This window comes from Cyprinodon variegatus, unplaced genomic scaffold, assembly GCF_000732505.1.
Source record: "Cyprinodon variegatus isolate N-32 unplaced genomic scaffold, C_variegatus-1.0 Scaffold39, whole genome shotgun sequence".
NCBI classification, from domain to species: domain Eukaryota; kingdom Metazoa; phylum Chordata; class Actinopteri; order Cyprinodontiformes; family Cyprinodontidae; genus Cyprinodon; species Cyprinodon variegatus.
Genome location: NW_015150492.1, coordinates 435,847 through 455,613, shown reverse-complemented (window position 1 = coordinate 455,613; position 19,767 = coordinate 435,847). Strand labels below are relative to the sequence as shown.

Genomic DNA, 19,767 nt, shown 5'->3' with positions numbered 1-19,767 from the left:
TCCTAGAGCTTTTTATTTAAACTAACAGCTCTGTCTCTCCCTCCCTGCTAAAATCCCTTGTGTCCTCTGTTGCAGTTCTTGCTCTTTTCATTTATTTCCATTTTCTTCTTTTTCTTTTTACCCACAGTTTTCCCTCTCATTTCTAACTCTTCCCTCATTCTTTCTCCCCTCTTTTGTTTCCAGTGGGACGCTTGCTGATAGAGTTTAGCTCCCAGATGACGATGGAGCGAGTGCAGAAGGAAAACCCAAACGTCACAGAGGGAGGCCGTTACAAGCCACCTGACTGCCGGCCAAGATGGAAGGTATTTGGATGCTTCTCTGTTTGTATTTGTTGTCTTTTTTTATTTATGATGTTGACAAGAATAATATAAAATGTGGTACAATAATCTAACCCCAAAAAAACAGTCAAAACTTGCACTTTTCATCTTTTGTTTTTCTCTGGTTTGTTTTTAAATGATTGAAAATGTTGAAGTTAATGATTTTTTTTATCAATATACTTTTTTTAATTCACATTTACAGACATTAGTAAGGAAAATAAATGGATACAAGTTTTATAAAGGGGGTTCAAGTGTGGTAGTCAGAAAGTAGCATTGAAGAATGAACAATTTGAAATATGCCAAGAAAGAAAAAATCTATCAGTTTTGTTTAATTTGATTTTGTATTTTAGGATCGCTGTTACATCTATTTGTTTTTTATTTGTTTTTTTCTCCCAGTAAGCATGTTGCCCTCCCTAAAATAGACTCACTATAAGTATTTGTCCTTCTGCAGAAATCTTCGATAGATATCAATCAATAAGGCATAATATGCTCAATAAACAGACACAATCCTTATTTTTATTCATTCTGTTTTATTATTCACTTATTTGTGGAAATCTGTTCAATAGGAAAATGTATTGTTTGCAGGAATTATACGCATTTGATTTAGAAAATATCTTAGACACTATTGCATCCAAGCAGTTGCCTCTGTCATTGAAGTATTACACATATTAATATTTTGGTTTGTTTTGTAACTCAAACGCTTTGCAGCTATGACGAAAACTGTGTATAACTTCTCTTCAACTCTGCAATTGCACACTATTTTGTGTTTTTCCTTTGCATAGAATCTCAGCACAATTCATAAAAAATTGTGGCATTAATTTTACAAAAGGGGAAATGTTTTAATGCTATTTAAAATGCAAAAATTAAACAATATTCATTGTTATTTTAGTTTTTTAGGTCTCCTTTTTCAACAAAGACTAAAGAAAACAGCATGAAGTTTGCGTCTTTATGTTGTAGGTTGCCATCATCATCCCATTCCGTCACAGAGAAAATCATCTGAAGTACTGGCTCCACTACCTCCACCCTATCCTCAGACGACAGAAGATTGACTACGGCATTTACATCATCAACCAGGTAGGGTGGCTGAGATCCTGAAGGCTAACATGCAAACCCAAAAGTAGGGGGTAGCTAGTCTTTTTCAAACAATATTTGGACATCAAATAAGTCAAGGAAAGTTAATGATTGGCATCGTGCACTTAGAAAAAAACAAAAAAAAACACGTTCTAAAAAAAATGTTAAAATTTAGTAAGTTATTTTGGAAAATATTCCCTTTACTCACATTTGAAATGTAGATTACAGGTTGTAACACTACAGGAAACACCACTGATGATATTTGTCTTGGTATCAATCTGGTCCAACTGCACTCAGAAGCATGCACTTCCGTAAATTCCTGGCTACCGATTGCATTACAGTCACAGTAATTTCACAGTAATCGACAGGGAATATATCCAAGTATTTTACTGTAAATATATCACAGTAAGTTATTGTGAGTACTTAACAGTAAGTTCTACCATAATAACAGCTACCAAAATAACAATGGAGATGGAATTACTGTGAAAGAGCTGTATGTTGCTTTGGATTCACAGTATGTTGCAATATATAAGTCACAATATTTTAACATTGTTACTGTAACACTAATACAACTCAGTAACTATAATATATAATAATAATCATATATTATATATAAACTTATATATATATATAAGTTAGTAAAATATACATTTGATCTGAGATTTATTTAAAACATGGTTTGAATTTGCGCCATGTACATTAAAAAAATGACCATACCCATTTAATCTTTTATAACAGAAACTAGACAAAATAGAAGAAAAGAATATACAGAGCTGAAAGTGAACACATTTATCTACTTTGCACATTCTCATCATCCATTCAAAGTCAATCAGTTTATGAACCAGTTTCCTCAAATGAGGGCTTTTTGCTGGACTATGATCCTGCTTCAAGGTTAATGCCTGAGAAGTATCTGTAAACAGTAAAAAAAAAAAGAACAACTCAGTTTTACATAAATGCATCTTTGCATTTTGCATGGTACATCCTCTAGACTCTGTTTCCCTGTCAGTGAATCCAACACAAAAGATCGAAATTAGTAATGAAAGAGAAGCTGTGATTTTGCCTCCCATTACAGATATTTGTGCTCTGGGTATTGCTAATACAGAGTACAGATACCAATATGTTGTAAAAACAAATATTAATACATTCCACATGCATCACTGTAATATGAATATCATGGTGGTAAGGTCTGGCTCAGGTTAAATCCTGTTAAATCCTTAAGAGTGATCAGTTCTTCTCCGTCTTTCTTAAATACCAGAAGGCCGCACATAGAGCTAATCAGTAATTAGATTATATTTCAAAAATTAGATATATGATTGGTACCTGAGCCCCACTTTGAGCAGTATTAGCTGCATTTTAGATACTGGCATCACTGTCAAAACGACTCTAACTGTAAGCCAAGACTGTTTAGAAAAAGCAATGCAGGTGTGTCAAATTGTACTGTAATGTATTGTCTTATCACAAAGGATGGTGTTATTACAGTATTTTACCGGACAACACTACAGTAGGGCTAAAATGTTGTTTTAATGTTTGTGAAAAATAATGTTTACAGTAATCTATTGTGCAAAAATAAATTTCACAGTAGAATACTCAATTACAGTATCATATTCCACATATTGTGACAAAATTGTAATGTGAAAATACAGAAGTTTATTGTGAAAATTTACCATTAAATGCTGTGAGATCCTGGTAATATCTCACAGCATGATACCAAGAGTAGCATTTATGGGCTACAAGGATGAGCAGAAAGTGTCAAAGTGTTAGTAAAAAATCCCTCATCTTTTCCTGTCAAGATGCAGTCGATAAAGCAGAACAGTTCTGCCACATTCGGACCTCAAGTTGAGGCTCTACAGTAGTGATTTTATTGCACTAGCATTGCCAAGTGAAGGACAGCATGCTCTTTCAAAAATCTGCAGTTGTTTGTTGTTTAATCTAAAATCATATTTTATCATCTTTTGCTCAACATAAACACAAAAGAACTGTTGCTTTAACATGTAAGTTTTTTCATCAACGGATATAAAGGGAACTGTAAACATTGCCACATATTCTAAAAATCACTAGAGTAATTGACCAATCTATTGTGGAAACAGAACATGCTATGCAAATGCATTAACTCCTACATGCTACACTCTCCTTTTCTTGTCTCCTATCTCCTAGGCTCATTCCTTTAAGCAAAATAAAACCTCAGAACAAATGTCCACCAACCTCCCTTTGAAAACTATTAGTTCAGCAGAGGGATTTTAGATAATGTTATGACATTGTGTGTGATTTTTTTCACGCTAGGTTGGGCAAGAATACCTCTTCAACTGCATTATGGGTAATGAGATCTCTGTTCTGGCCATTCACTCCCCTGTGGGCTTTGTGCAATGCCTTAATCACTCCCCCTGTGAGAGGGACCTTTGGTTCTGCCTGCCCTGCTGTGCTCCATTCTTCATATAGCTATGGTCTAGTGGCTGGCACTGGCATTGTCTTTCTTGCATTCATGCACTTACTGTCAATGTCAATTAGGGGAAATTTGTTCACCTCCAAACCATAGGATATTAAGGTAATACATGGACTTAAAACCCCATTAGAACAAAGAATAAAAATTTTGCTGATTCTGAGCATCTAGTTAAATAAGCAATTCAAATGTTTAGAGCATCAAAATTCAAAATTAGACAGAAGAAAAACTTCTCTTCAAAATACTTAAGGGAAGAAAAGAACAGAATAGAAAATTCCTTTATTGTCCCACAATGGGGAAATTGTGGTGTTTACAGCAGTAAATGTTAGAGTAAAAGTGGTCACACAATGTGCACCTGAGAAAAAGGTATAAAAATAACAGATAGGAAAATAAAACAATGGCGTATTGTACTGGACAGTGTTTTACATATAACACTGTATCTGGATAATGAAAATCAATAACAGCTGTGGACATTTTTGCAGTAATAGATATGAGAAAAACAGCATTAACAGCAGCATGTTATTTAACTGACTAAGATAGAGACTGTGCAAAAAATCTGCATCAATATAACAACTTATTGAAGTTATTGGGAACAGTGATGGTTATAATGTTTTACAGCTGCTGGGAGGAAGGATCTGTGATAACGCTCCCAGGTGCATTTAGGGTGCAGCATTTTGTAGGTATAAAAATGTAAACTGTAGGTTCATCTTCATTTAAAGAGACTTTTTTTTTTATTTCTGCTGAAATTTTCTATACAGTCGACTTTTTATTTGGTACTTTACAACGAATACATCCTTTGTTGAGCAGACTGACACCTCAGTAGTTCAGTACCGATACAAAATATGTCAAATGAGCAAAACCAGCAAACAATCGAAGTGAATCGAAACGACATCCAGCTCAACTCGAACACCAATGGAAACTCCAGATGAGGGGGAAAAAAAGTAAAAAAAGAAACAAAGTTGTCAAGTATAGGCATGTGCTATGAGAATGAGCAGAAGAGTGCTGCAGTTTTTTTTTCTTCCACAGGTGGCAGTATCACTAGAAAACCATGCCTTTTAAGGTGCTTCAAACTCGGGAGCAAGGATTTTATGCCATACCAAAGAACAGCTTTTCACTCTAACTATGGCTCTCCCGCTTAAAGGGCATTTTTTACATTTGGCCCTTGATTTTACGTTATTACATCATGTTCTACTCACCCATGTGAGTCTTGTGTCAGTTGGAGCCGTTCTGAAGATATTCCGTAACGTCTTCCTATGGGCAAACGACTTGAAGGCACAAACTGTTCGTAATTTATTCTTTATGGTAAGCCAGCATTCATGACATGTAGGCGAACCACCGTCCCCCAGACATCCGCGGTTATATTTTTTATATTAATATCTTTTAAAAATGAAGCGGCACGTGTATGACATCATCCGCGCGCCGGCTAGCGTTCATTCTTCCTGTCCGCTGAACTGCTGCTAGTTTTACTTCCATACCCGGAAGATGTCTAGCGCTACAATCACAGATGATCTCGCTCTCGAAATGGAATTGAACGATTCAGATTAGCTAGCCGAATGAATAGAATAGCCACCTGTGGCCCAGGCTTCCTATTACGACTCCAGTCTGCATGCGCGGATGACGTCATACACTCACCGCTTTGTTTTTAAAAGATATAAATATTTAAAAAATATAACCGTGGATGTCTGGGGGACAGTGATTCGTCTACATGTTATGAATGCTGGCGTACCATAAAGAATAAATTATGAACAGTTTATTTTGTGCCTTCAACACGTTGCCCATAGGAAGACGTTACTTGGATATAACTTAACAAAATATCATCAGAACAGCTTCAAATGACACAAAACTTATATGGGTGAGTAGAAGATGATGTAATAACGTAAAATCAAGGGGCAAATGTAAAAAAAAACGGCGTTCCCCTTTAAAGGTTTCTATTTATTCACCAAGCTGCTGCACCCCTGCTGCAGATCAGCCATCCAACTGATGTAATGTCATAGAACAAGGTAGTTAATTTTGACCCTCAGCAGCATCTTCAGCTCAATCACCTCCACTTCAAACAGGCACTATTTCACTGCCTGACTGCAATTATCTGTTAAACCATCAACAGTCGCTCCAGTCAGTGACTTGAGGGTTCAGGGTTTGCAGTTTGAAGTGGAGGAGACTTCCAGTAGCCTTTTAAGTAGTTTTTTTTTAACTTGGTGAGATATAATGAACACTTCTTGCTACAAGCAACTTAGGTTATAAGGTTAATGTTTTCCTTCTATTTAAAGTGAGTTTCAATCTACCTAAAGACATAGTTTAACACCCCTAATCAACAGTTTTTTCTCAATTTAAGATTCATCAGTTTATTTCTGTTTGTAAAACAGATATGCAAATGCATTGTTACAGGTATCACAGATATTACATGTATCAAAATGTGCATCAGCATCCCATATGGAGGGGCTTCAGCCATCAGTGTACATGTGAGACTGTTACTGCATTTCTTCCTCCCACCTCTCTCTTCTTATTTCTGTCTACTGTAGATGGCGTCAATGAAGGCCTATAGTGCGACAAACATCTTACAAAGAGCAATTAAGCTATGTTTAACAGTTCCTCTATACTGTTCGCAATACAATATTTACCATTAATGAGATGATACATAAAATGCTAAATGATTTAAGTTGTGTTTATGCATCCTGTTCTTTCCCTCCCCTCCTTTTCCTGCACACTGCTGGTCAGTTCTCTAGTTTTTTCTTCCACAAGAACAAAATAGATGACTCTTTTAATGTAATCTTTGGCTTGTCATAGAAGTCTCCATACCCTAGTGTGGAGTTGGTTCATGCAATGTTTTTTTTTTATTCTCATGCTGCAGGGTCCAGCTCCACATCAGTTTTCATTTTTTGCACATGGATAGTGGAATGGTACTTGTATTGAGACATTTTTAAAGTCTGCGTCTTCACACCATCTCACATATTCTTGTACTGGTCCTGAACATGCTAGGCTTTTGCATGTGTAATAGTTTCGCACCTTGCAGGTGATGTACAGTACAAAGATTGCTAGTGCAAAGAAGTGCAGCAGATTTAGTTTCACACTATCAAAATGAGCAGAATGATTGTGCTACTGGCAGCTTGCAAGTGTTGCTAAAAGACACATGAGGTTCTAACCCAGATAGATGGAGGTAATAAAGATAAAAATGCATTTGAAAATGCTCACAAAGATAATTCAAATTATCATTGTGAAGTTTCTGATTATCGATGTAAGTCATTATCATTGGAGGTACCACAGCCCGACGGAAGCTAAGAGGAAAAGGAGATTTTCTAATGAGATCCCCCTCCTCATTAGTTAATCCTGCTCACTGTCATTTTTGGAACTTGTCTAAAATGTATATTTTATTTTTCGCTTTCAACACAGTATGAGACTTTTTCTCTTTTTGTGTTTTTTGGTTTTTATTTTAGTTGTTTTTATTTTTTTTTCATTTATATATTAATGTTTTACTTATTTTATGTGTTTAAGTTGTTCAGTTGTTTTTAAACCTTAGTATTTGCTTGGTTTGACCAGCACTTTGTTACAGCCGTGATTGTTTTAAAGGCCTCAATAAATAAGTTTAGTTGATTAAATACATTAGTAGCCTACTAGAGGGATTTGAACAAAGGTAAAAATAAAATGAAAATATATCAAAATGACCATAGCTGACCATTGCAGCAGGTTGGTTACAGGTTTGATTCCCGGCCCAGGGTCTTTCCACATAGAGTGCCTGAGATAGGCACCAGCCGCACCATGACTCTGATGGCATAAGCGGGAGAAGATGGATGGCAAAAGCTGAAATTAAATATCAACCTTGAGGAAGTTGTCTTTCTGCTCATTGATCTTCTCTGCCGGTTTTATAATGATGAACCTTTTAACGGTCAGGCCTTTTGTGTTTTTCCTTCATATTTTTTAAGTGAAAAATGTTGCTCTTAATATTCAAGTGTCGTCCTGCATCAACCTTGTGTGCTGCAACAGCATGCAAAATTGATATGAATCCTGAATTGCAATTGAGAGCCTGTTAAAATAATAATTACCAGGATCTAATGGCCAAAGAAGCAAACAATGAGCACCCTTCAATTATATGCTTGAAAAGGACAGCGTTATATTTTGTTGGTTTTTTTTAGTTAATGAACTGAACATTTTAAAATCAGTCATGATACTTAGTTGAACCTTTTGCCATCCACCAGTGGTAAGCTGGAAAAAGCAATACTTAAAAAAGATCGGCAGGAAGGAAGACTAAGAAGAAGCAAATCAAAGGGTGGGATCTTGATAACAAGAGTGCCTAATGTGTTTGACAAGATGAACGATTAAAGTTTTAAAGCAGCTCACACTTTGTTAGAATTAAGTGCAGAGTGTTTTTTTATCCTGTTCAGTCAGTGGACCCTTTTAACACAGATTCCCTGAGGATAGTAGTGGGGGTTCCTGCTGAACACGTTTGCCCTGCAGTCATTTGCAGGTTAATAGGTCATGAATGTCATACCCTGAGATGTGAGAAAGATCTTTGGACAAAGAAAATCTTTCTGTGAAATTAAAGGCCCTGGTTATGAGTTAATTCAACATGACAAAGATTTCACATTTTTACACGTCTTTGCCAGGTTCCACTCCATGAGGGTCAATATAAGGATAAAGTTTTTGAAGTTTACAGTCAAATGATATTTACTGTAGTAAGAGAGTCAGAAGGACGCCAGCATCAGCCGTCATGGTAAAACACCTTTTTGTTATTATTGTGGAATACTATTTTTTTTTTTTTTCTTTCTGTCACATTCACTGCCTGGTGAATATAAACAGGATTTTACTTAACTGGTCATGACTCCTGCCTTCCCTTTTCTTCCGTCTATGTTAAAAATACTTATAGGGATGCTCCCTTCTTTCCTTCAGGCCGAGCTGGCTTTAATACATCAGTATTGTCTCTGCTACAATGCATTCACTGAAAACAGGTTAAATGAGGTACAAAATATGTACACAGCCCAGAAGGGCAGAAACAGAGCTCAACATTGATCGCATAATGTGAAAACACTCCTCAACAGCCATGTGTGAATTATTCAATAGCTTTCTTAGACTTACATATTCAAATAATCTGATATTTTATATCTTAATGACAAGCACATCATTTGATTGATTTCTATGGCATAAATCATTAATTAGAGTATAATAAAAATATCCCATATGCTCACAACATATAGCACAGCATTTTTCGGTTAATATCTCTTTATTTCCATTAAATTAGTTCTTTAAATAGTTTTAAAAACATCTCAATAAAAAAAGGAGAAATTAAACTCTTGAAATTCTTTTTTTTTACTAAATTGCACCAGCATTTGTACATTTCCACATGTGATCATTGTGTTTTACTTATCATGGAGGAAACTAAACAAAGAAAATAGATTTTAAGAGAGATTAAAATCAGAAAAAAATTTACATTAAATAAAAATGTCCATAAGCATTGCACTTCTGAGCATTCCATTTCACAAAATGGACCTCAATATCAACAAAAATGAAAGATGATTTAAACTGTTGAGTTGTGTAAATAGATAAATAAGTTGTGCAACTTGTAGATACCAAAAAACAAGCAGAGATTAAACAGCTGACATTTAACAGTTTTGTGAATGTAAAGTTTTATGTTTTTCTCTTAGTTTGTAATAGTGTCTGTGTTACTATTAAAGTTGGTGTTATTAGTTTTTGGCCATCTGAAAGATGTTTATCTGTGAAATTTGCAGATCTTACACAAATATTTTAATGCAATGCTGCAAATTACAGTTGGGGTATGGATAGGCAAAGATATCCATATTAACAGCTTTTATTATTACCCAATTAGCTTTCAGTGTGATTCTTAAAAAAGTCTTTAAAGCTTTTTTCTCCTCATATTTTGTTCAATTCCTTTTCACAATACAAGTCTGGAGTTTTGGTCCATTCCTGATATAACTGATTTAGCAGAGTCTTCATTGTAGACTAGTTTGCTTGTGAACAGCTTTTTAACCTTTACATCCTCATTAATTCCTTTCACGTCAAATAAGTTAATCAGTGGGACAAACAAACTGTCCTATTTCTGGTTTGTGTTGTGGATGAATCTTATTAATTTATATAGTTTTCATTTTGAGGTGGCCAGTGTTTAAGTTTCATGCAATGTAATAGTATTTAAGAAAAAAGTACTTGTACATTTTGCTTCTTGAAGTTAGTTTTGAATAAAATCTACTTTCGCTGTTTAGGCCAATCTGCTGCCCCAGCTTAGCTGCAGCCGGACACATAGCCATCATCTCACTCTCTGAAAACTGGTACATTGTGTAGGCGTTGCGAAGGGATCATGCTGAAAGTGATGTAGAAACCTTGCTGTTCTGCCCTGCTGCTCTGTGAACTCTCTGCCTGCTCAAAACCAGGGCCAGTGTTTGTTGGCCAACGGTCCAATGTGTAAATTGGAGTAAAGCCCAGAAATAAGTTTAAAAAATGAGGCAGGGAAAAAACAGAAAACAAGTTAGGTGTGGAAAAAAGTGAATAGGAGAGGTTGGAAGAGGGTAGGGGAAGTTGGTATCAGAGGTGATAATGCAGGAAGAGCCATCTGCTGTTGGGAGTTTCTTTTCATTACAAGAGATTAAGGTTAATCCATGACTGGAAAGCAGTATCAATTTATGTATTATATACCATGAAGCAAAACAAAATATATTAAAGAGAGAAGGCACAATTTTATCTTCACCTCTGTTTTAAGCTTTTTATCAGTAAAAGTATCGTAAAACCTTTACATCTCCAAGTGTAGTATAAATAAAGACCTTTAATTTGTGTTGCTAAAATATCCTGCACATTATTGGAAATCTATAGTCTTAACTTTATTTGCTACTTATACTGTAACTACTCAAACTGTTTAGAAATGTAGATATTTAGTAGATATTTATAAAGCATCTCTGTTTTTCCCATCTTGCTCTCTCATTGAAACTGGGAAAAGACTCAGAATGCAAAATGGTGATTGGGCTGAAATAGGACATAGCAACATCTGATTTGCAACAATACTTTAAGCTCCTAAGTCACATTGGTCTTTATTAATCCAGCAGGAAATAGTCCACTTCATTTTTTGTGCTCCTGCCTTAATCAAACCCTCACTCCACAATCATAGCCTACTTTGCCTTTCTAGTAAGTCTTCCATTTTCAGAGCTTTTCCTAAATTTGTTTCTTAACTTATCCTCGTCTTCTCTTTTTCATTGTTGCGTGTACCTCTTAGTGAGTACCAAACAATCAGCATTAGCTGAACAGTGCTTTCATTCTTTCTTGCTTTAACTTTATGGTGAGATGAACCGGCCAAGAACTCAATTAAGTTTTTTTAATCGCAAACTGTGTATAACCATATGCTGCCTACTCTACTATACTTTTAGCCAATTCCAATTTCTCTTTAAGATTTAAGAATACAAGAGGGTTAATATAAGAGCAGGGAATAAAATAGCACTTGAAATGTATTTTTTATTTAGGAGCAGAACCAATGTCTCTTCTCTGAGCGTGCAATTGACTGAAAGGTTAAAATTGTTTAAATTTTATGTCTTGTAAAGAAATTTATATATAAATATCTTAAAGAAAATAAAAGGCTTTGCAGAAATGCTTTTTTTTTTCAGATAACAAATCAGAGGAAACGGAAAATAAAGGAATTCTTTTGTGCAGCTGAGCACAGAACAGAATATTGATTCAAAGAAAAAGAAAACATATTTTGCTCACAATGCTCTCCTGCACCAGTATGTTCTGGTTGTCGGAAGACTGGTACCGATTCCCATGTGTATTATTGTACCTTGTACTCTGATGGTTTATATTCTAACCCAAGAATCGTCTTTTCACTTCCTCAATTAAATGCATTTAGGCATAGAAGTTGCAAAATACACATTTTTTAATGGAATATTTTATTTAAACCTAAAAGTACAATTGGACAATCAACATGTAATCTTAGTTGAAGAGAAACTGTAGCATAACTTGTCCAATAAAGAAAAACTATTTATAGATTATCCTAATTCGTTTTGAGCAGCTAAACAGAATTTACAATTGCACTTTATTTCATGAACTATTATTAAAAATCTCATGATTGGGAGAGATTATTCTAAATGGCTAAATTATCTAGTTTGGCTCAAAATCAAATGGATTTTGATTTTATTCATGCCCTTCTTGTTCCTTATTAATTGCATTCCAAGACTTCTGAGGTTGAAACTTTTATAATATGTAATAATAGCAGTAATAATAATGCTGTGCAGGTTGTGACACAGAGTATAATTCTCATTTAGTTTTTCTCTGACCAAACCTTTCATAGTGTTGCTGCCTCAGAGTTCTGTTTTTATGCAACATTTGTAGGCTTTTGGGGCTGCATGAATCTGACTTTAATTTGGAAACAAGTTTAAACCATAATCCCTAAATAACAGTTATTCCCTACATGACTTTTAGTTTAGGGACACCTTTTCATTTTCACCTGTTTCTATCATGTTTTTTTTTTTCCCCAGGTGTCTGAACAACATGCAGATTACTCAAAGGACACAGAGAAAGTTTTAAAATATTTATTGACAAAATGTTGAATCTTTTCTGCGATGAGCTCCGGGTGTCAAGGTACAGGTTTGGAAGATAACCTTCATCAGGAGCTGTGTAGAGACACAGAAGGTTATTGCATGAAATGAAGTTTCATATATGTGCATGAGGTGTTGTTTTTTTTGTGAAGAGAGGAGTTGCATCCCTGGGGGAATGAGTCCAACCAACATACCTCCTGACACTATCTAGTGGAGAAGGGGGTAAAGCAGAAAGAAAACTCAAAAAGTTTTCATATTTGATCAGCCAATATGATTACAATTGAAGCATTTCACACTAATTGGGATGGTATAACAACATAAATACCTATGTAAACAACCTGTGCAATAATCCTGTGCAATAATCCAGTATAATAATCCTACTATTAAAAGAAAAATGTCATTTGTGGACGTACTGTATACATACACTGTCAACTGTATATCCCATGCTCCTTTTTCTTCCTTTGGGACATTCTCTTCTTTTTTCACTGTTTGAGTTGCCGTAACGAGTAAATTTCTCCACTGTGATCAATAAAGTCAATCAATCAATCAATCAATCAACTATGAAGCTATTGCTCAAAATCATTTTTTAATATCAACACAGTAAAACAGAGATAATCATTGCTGCACAAAGCACTGAAGTCTGTTAATTTACATCTTTTTGTTCTAGTTATTGTCATCCATCAATTCAAGCAAATAATGTAAGCTGTTTTAGGCCTGTAACATAAATCCAGTACTTGCAACTGAAGAGGACGGTGCATTAAATTGACTTACCTAATTCAGAACTTACTGTATGATATTAACCATTGTACCTAAATGGTTATTTACTCTAGCTTCTAATGTTAACTTATTGACAGAAACCACAAGTAAGAGCTTCCAACAATCTGAGCATTAAACCATTTGCTCTCCAGAGATGACATTAAAAGTGTCAGCAATAGGGTTAAAGCTGTATTAGGGTGCATTTCTACACCCACAATTCACAGATTCATTACAGGTGGATTGCACTATTGATATTAATCAATTGGATTTAAAAAAAAAAAGGGAAAACTGGTTAACTTCTACAGTATCCTGGTTTACTGTATTGGTCTCGTTAGCTTTCTTTAGACATTGAGGATTTCCAGACAACAGCTTCAGTTTGTTAGTTTTACATTTCCCACTAACTTTTTTAAACATAATTCTTTTGTGAAGCACTTCTCTTATACTACCCATGCACAGTGTTAGTACATCATTTGACTAACCCATCAATGCTTGTCACCTGTGGGATTGTTATTTTAGGCCTTTAGTGCTGTCTATGATGGCAATAACCTAGTTTTGTATTTTTCTATGTTATTTATTTTTACTCTATAAAACTTCCCATCATCCTGTTTGGTTCACTTGAAGTTACAGGCTTTCTGCCCATAGAAAGGTTCCTGAGGATCTCTTAACGGCCTTTCTGTTGCAGGCTGAAACGAAAAGTAGCCTGATTAATTTCATATTACTCATTTAAGTCCTCCCCATGGTTGCATCACGGATAGCATATGCTGTAAGATGTCAGACTGGGCCAGTCTGATATTTATCATGTTGAGGTGACAGGAGTAGCCCCTCCCAATTAAAAAGATTATGAGAGTGTGTCACAAAGGTTAAGATACTTAGAAGAAAAAAAAGAAATAGATGGAGCAGAGAAAGTTTGTGTGCAGGACAAATAAATAAAAAAAACCTCTGCATTTAACCCATCCCCTTGGGGAGCAGTGGGCTGCCATCGTGGGGCACCCAGGGAGATATCAGGGGTTAAGGGTCTTGATCTGAGACCCAGAGGGACATTCTGTGGAAGTGGGTTTCAAACTCACAACCTCAGGATTCCAAGCTCTATGCCCTAACCACTATGCCACCATTCTCCTGCTCCCTGAAGCAGCCGAGTCTGCAAAATTAATCAAACTATCCATGGTGGAAGAACCAAGATCAGAACAACTATTTTTATCATTGAGAATGGTTAATAGGTGAAGGAAGAAGAGAACGATATGGAAAGATAAGAATGATTAGGAAAAGAAGAAGAAGATGCAATAAAGTGGAGCAGCAAGCCCAAAATAGTACCAAACAATGGGCACCATGTGCATGGTACAATGCATCATCAGGTTGGCAATCGGTATTTCACAAATTTATATCAAACTCTTGAGACCCAGGATTTTAATTTAAGATTTAAGCTGAAAAGCAATTTATTTCAAGACAAGTTTTGTATTTCAAAGGTTTAGTTTTTCTTCCTTAATAGCCCACTGTGCAAAGCAGGTCTACTGTATATAACGTCCGGTTTCAGCTCGCTGCTGGACGTCTAACTTTAGTTTCCTAACAGCCTTTTTTCTGATGTCAGCCACACATCTAATTTCAACCTCCACAGGACCACTAAGTAGTGCAGATGTACTAGCTAAAATATGGTGGCCGTAAATGTGGTTTGTACATCAGATTTATACACACTTTAGACAATCAATGGTGCTCCAAGGTTTTCCATAATTGTTCTATAGGGTGTTTGGTAATTATTCTTCAATGTAGTGTGATTATCCCCTGTAGTGCAGTGGTTAAAGTCTATAAGTTTAAAGCAGGAGACTTAGGTTGGAATCCTGGTTGCATCAGAGAAGGCTACAAGAGATAAAACTTTTCCAAGTCAGGTAGAAAGTGATACCCTGCATTGGGGACCCCTGCATATGGGAGTAGGACACAAGCACAGCTTTTAGAGATCGCTCATTTGATTGTTCCAGATTCAGATAAAGAGAAGTATACTTTAGCATTACACCTTAAGAGTAAACTAAAAGTGTAATGCATTCCCAGTTTACCACCTGCTGCTGACCCAAAGCTAAATAGAATAGAATAGAATAGAATAGAATAGAATAGAATAGAATAGAATAGAATAGAATAGAATATGTCAGGATTTGATTGTGGTGTGAGGACCCAAATGCAGAGGCAGAGGGGAGTTTCTTGTGGATTTAATGAAGTGATAACAAACAACTGAGGCAGGAAACCAAAAAATCCAAAAATCAAACGTGAAAAAAAGTCAAACAAACCAGAAATCATGGAGAAATCAGGGGAAAAACAATCATGACGAGGAAGACTCAGAGAGACGGAGTTGGTGGAAGTTAGACGAGGAACCAGCACTGAGGAACTGAACAGAGAGTGTATTTATGGGAGACTGAAACAAAGAGAGGACTAACGAGGAGATTGGGAGCAGGTGTGGACAGAGCAGAACAGGAAAGGAGCTAGGGAAAGAGGAGAACAAAATAGGGCAGCAGATGGCAACAAATAAAAACCTGAAAACTGAAAATAACCAGAAAACACAACCACATAAGAATTAAACCACTAAAACCAGAAAACATGGAGCAAAGTAAAACTGAGGACTCAAAAGAAAACATAACAGAAACAAAACTGTGACAGAATAGAATAGAATAGAATAGAATAGAATAGAATAGAATAGAATAGAATAGAATAGAAAATCACTTTATTGTCCCACAATGAAAAAAATTCTGGTGTTTACAGCAGCAACAAGATTATAGAAAAAAATGGCCACACAAGTGTGGACCTTGGAAAAGTGTATAAGAATAACGTAATAGTGAAGATTTAAAAGATAAACAATAAAATACTGTACTGTAAAGTGTTTTAACAATAGAAAACTGTGCACTTGGAACATAAATAACCAATATACAGCTATGGACATTTTTATAGATATTTGAAAGTAGCAGCAACATCCTAGATGTGCAAAATGACAGCAGCAGGTTATTTTACTGACTAAGGTAGAAACTGTGCATAATCAGCATGGATGTAACAACTTTTTGAGGTTGTTCGGAAGAGTTGTGGTTATAAAGTCTTACAGCTGCTGGTAGGAAGGATCTGTGATAATGCTCTCTGGTGCATTTAGGGTGCAGCAGTCTGTCACAGAAGGAGCTCTCCAGTTCTGCAACAGCTTCATGCATGGGTTGGGAGACATTGTCCAACAGAGATGTTAATTGAGTTAGGATCCTTTTTTCCCGACCTCCTGCACTGATTCCAGAGGGCATCCAATCACAGGGCTTAACCAATCCAATAGTTTAACCCATGTACTAGGAGACAAGTCGTTCACCCTGCAAAGGTTACGTTCACACTGAAGGGCTCAATGCTTAATTCTGATTTTTTTTTTTGTGAAAGCTAATTGTTTTGCATGGTTATATCTGAACTGTGTAAACAAAGTAATTTTCCTCTGGGATTATTAAAGTATTTCTGATATACAGTATGGATATATGAGGATACTTAGTCCACAACCGAACCAGGTGGATTATCATTGCTGAGTGAATGTAGGTCCTCCACTTCCACTAGTTTTAGATGCTCTTCAGCATGTATTTTAGGCTTCTGTCGCTGCCTCATTGCCAATCATGACTCCATCTGCATTTGCAGGAAATATACTAGTGATACACAAAGACAATCTGGAAAAAGCACTAAATTGTGCTTCTGGGGGCTCATTCTAATAGAGCATTAGAGCAAAGAACAATAATTATTGCTCATTATACTGGATTAATAAATCACTGCTGACTTTTGCAGCAAAAGGCTTTAAATCTGCTAAAACTCTTCATAAATCTCACACCAGTGCAACCAGATTTAGCTGATTTTGGAAAAAAAAAATTACTAAGAAGGAGTGAAATTACCTGAGTTTCGAGTACATTACAGTTTACTGAATGCGGCCAGTTGAGCTGCAGGAGAAAATATTTCTAAATGGAAGCAGCTGGTGTTTCAATAAAGCCATGATGCTCAGCAAGTGTCATTGATTAGTTGGGCCATGATCACCTGGTACTTCAGCCAATCAGAGTTGAATTATACTGATGCTATTTTGCTTCACTTCAAAAGGACAAAAATAACATGCATAATGAATTGTTTTAGTTCTCATGGGGAAGTGGTTAAAATATTTGCTGTAATCTGTAACGCAAGGGACCTGAGTTTGATTCCTGGTTACAACTGTCACAAAAATATTCTCATGTCTTTGAGCAGGCTGTAATGAGTTTATTTTATTACATGTTATATTAATTTGTAAGACATTTAAATCAAAAACATTTACATGGTATCTGCACTGGTTTAGCGGTCCTTTGCAGATTGAAACTAGATTTACAGTACACTTTGGAAAAATATGTTGCCTGGTATTTTATTGTGCATGCTAGGAAGACTACAATTAGACTTCACCAGCAACCTGACAAAAAGGTTTTATATAGACGTGTATTTACGCAGTTGGCTGTGACCAGATTTGCAATCAATTTGTTTTGGGTTTAGCAGGCCTAAGGAGGTCTAAATGGGACGTGTTGAATACATTGGTACAGAGACATCATCTGGCCTCCTATTCTGCACCAACAATGGACAGGCTAGGGACCATAAAAATATATCATAAGAATGTATCTTTGCTGTGTGGGTATGTTAAAAATAAAATAATAAATAAATAAAATAATCTCTAGCTGTATTGACATCTTTGTGATGTCCCAAACAGTGCAAATCTAATGTTTAAACATTGACTTTATTTGCACGACGTGTAGATATCCATCATAGGTCATAGGCAAACCCATATAGGTGCAGTCTTTACATCCATGAGACATCTTATGTTTAGTGGAAGGCTGCCTGTGTCAGGATTTAATTGTGGTTTGTTGACCCAAAGGCAGAGGCAGGGAGGCAGAGGTGAATTTCTTGTGGATTTAATGATGAGTTAAGTGAAAAAAGAGGCAGGTAATCCAAAAACCAAATACGAAAACAAAGTCCAAACTAACAGGAAACCAGGAGTCCAAAAATCCAATAATCAAAACAAGTCAAACGAACCAGAAACCGTGGAGACATCAGGGGGATCACAATCACAAGGAGGAAGGCTCAGAGAGATGGAGTTGGAGGAAGTTTGACGAGGACCCAGCAAAGAAGATCTGAACAGAGAGGGTATTTAAGGGAGACTGAAACAAAGAGAGGACTAACGAGCAGATTGGGAACAGGTGTGCACAGACCAGAACAGAAAAAGAGCTAGGGAAAACGGAGAACAGAAAAGGGCAGCAGAGGGCAATAAATAAAAACCTAGAAAACTGAAAATAACTAGATAACACAACAAAATAAGAATTAAACCAATAAGACTATAAAACATGGAGCAAAGTAAAACTGAAAACTCAAAAGAAAAACATAAGACTGAAACAGTAACTAAGAATTAACCAGAGAACACAGCAACATAAAAATAAAACCACTAAAACTAGAAAACAAGGAGTAAAGCAAAGCTGAACACTCACAAGAAAACATAACAGAACCAAGACTAAGACAGTAGGCTAACTGAGAAAAAAAAAAATAAAGAACACAATAAATTAAGAATTAAACCATAAAAACTAGAAAACAAGGAGCAAAGAAAAACTGAATATCCAAAAGAAAAAAATAACAGAACCAGAACTCTAACAGCCTGTCTAGTAAACTTTTAGAAAATGATTTGCAGTATTTATTTCTACAATTAAATATGCCTACTTCAACACACACATAGTTTTAACTGTTGAAAAAAGTATTTTTACAATGCAAATTAAGCATTTGTGTTTAAATTACCATGCAAATTGCATCTGTTGTGCAATCAGAAAAAAAGGACTCCAAATCAAGCTCCCCAGCTAAATTTCACCTCCAGCCCATCCAGTGCTTACAGATGCAAAACTATAATATTGAAGAGTGTTTTTTTCCCCATACACACTTGACTCTATGCTTCAACAGAATATCGTGATCTTACTATACAGTAATTTGAAAATAAAACCTTGATTTTGGTAACTCTGACTTGCTGAGTGCCGTGCACTTCATCTGCATACACCTGTGCCTTAAGCTGAAACTGTAGCCCGAAATCATTTCACTGTTTGCACACCAACTTGACAGATGCATGTTTTTTCTCTTCTCTTTCCTTATACAGTAAAAGCTTGTGGGGTAAGATGGGGTTAATAATGCATCTAAAGTGCCTCCCTTCCCTAATGGATGCTGAATAGGTTTAACTTTTTAAAAATGTGCTCTTGTGTAAAATGTAAAGGCAGTTTTCCAGTTTTATAAATGGCTCCATTATGCAATGCTGGATGTTTCAGTGTATTTGCAGTGAGTTTTAGTAGCATCCCACCTACGTTCATTTAGCAACTTATTGTAAAATGGACTAAATAATTTCAGTCTTTATAGAAAAGTCTTGAAGGACAAAATAGTTTATTTAATTGCCTTTATTAATCTTACTTAGTTTAATGCAACTGTCTATATTATTTACTTTTTCATACAGTATCACAGCAATACTAACTCTGTCTCGGAGTTAAGCCCTATGCGATGGAAAATTTTCTTTTCATAGTTTTTTGGATTGCTTTTTCCACTAATATTTTCAAAGTTATGTTTAAAAGAAAATAGTTTGTTTTCTGTTCAAATCCTATGTGCTGACAGCATCCATTTGAATGAGTTAGAAAGCTCTGCTTTT

The 19,767-nt window shown here is 35.7% G+C and overlaps 1 protein-coding gene across 1 annotated transcript in view; it reads left to right on the top strand.

Moving 5' to 3' along the window:
• The window catches only part of b4galt2 (UDP-Gal:betaGlcNAc beta 1,4- galactosyltransferase, polypeptide 2), a 238,203-nt gene that overhangs the window by 108,546 nt on the left and 109,890 nt on the right, over window positions 1-19,767 (top strand). The window contains exons 3-4 of the mRNA XM_015369896.1: window positions 184-302; window positions 1,275-1,391. Of these exons, the coding sequence (XP_015225382.1) occupies window positions 184-302; window positions 1,275-1,391 (236 nt within the window). The remainder of the gene's footprint in view (window positions 1-183; window positions 303-1,274; window positions 1,392-19,767) is intronic.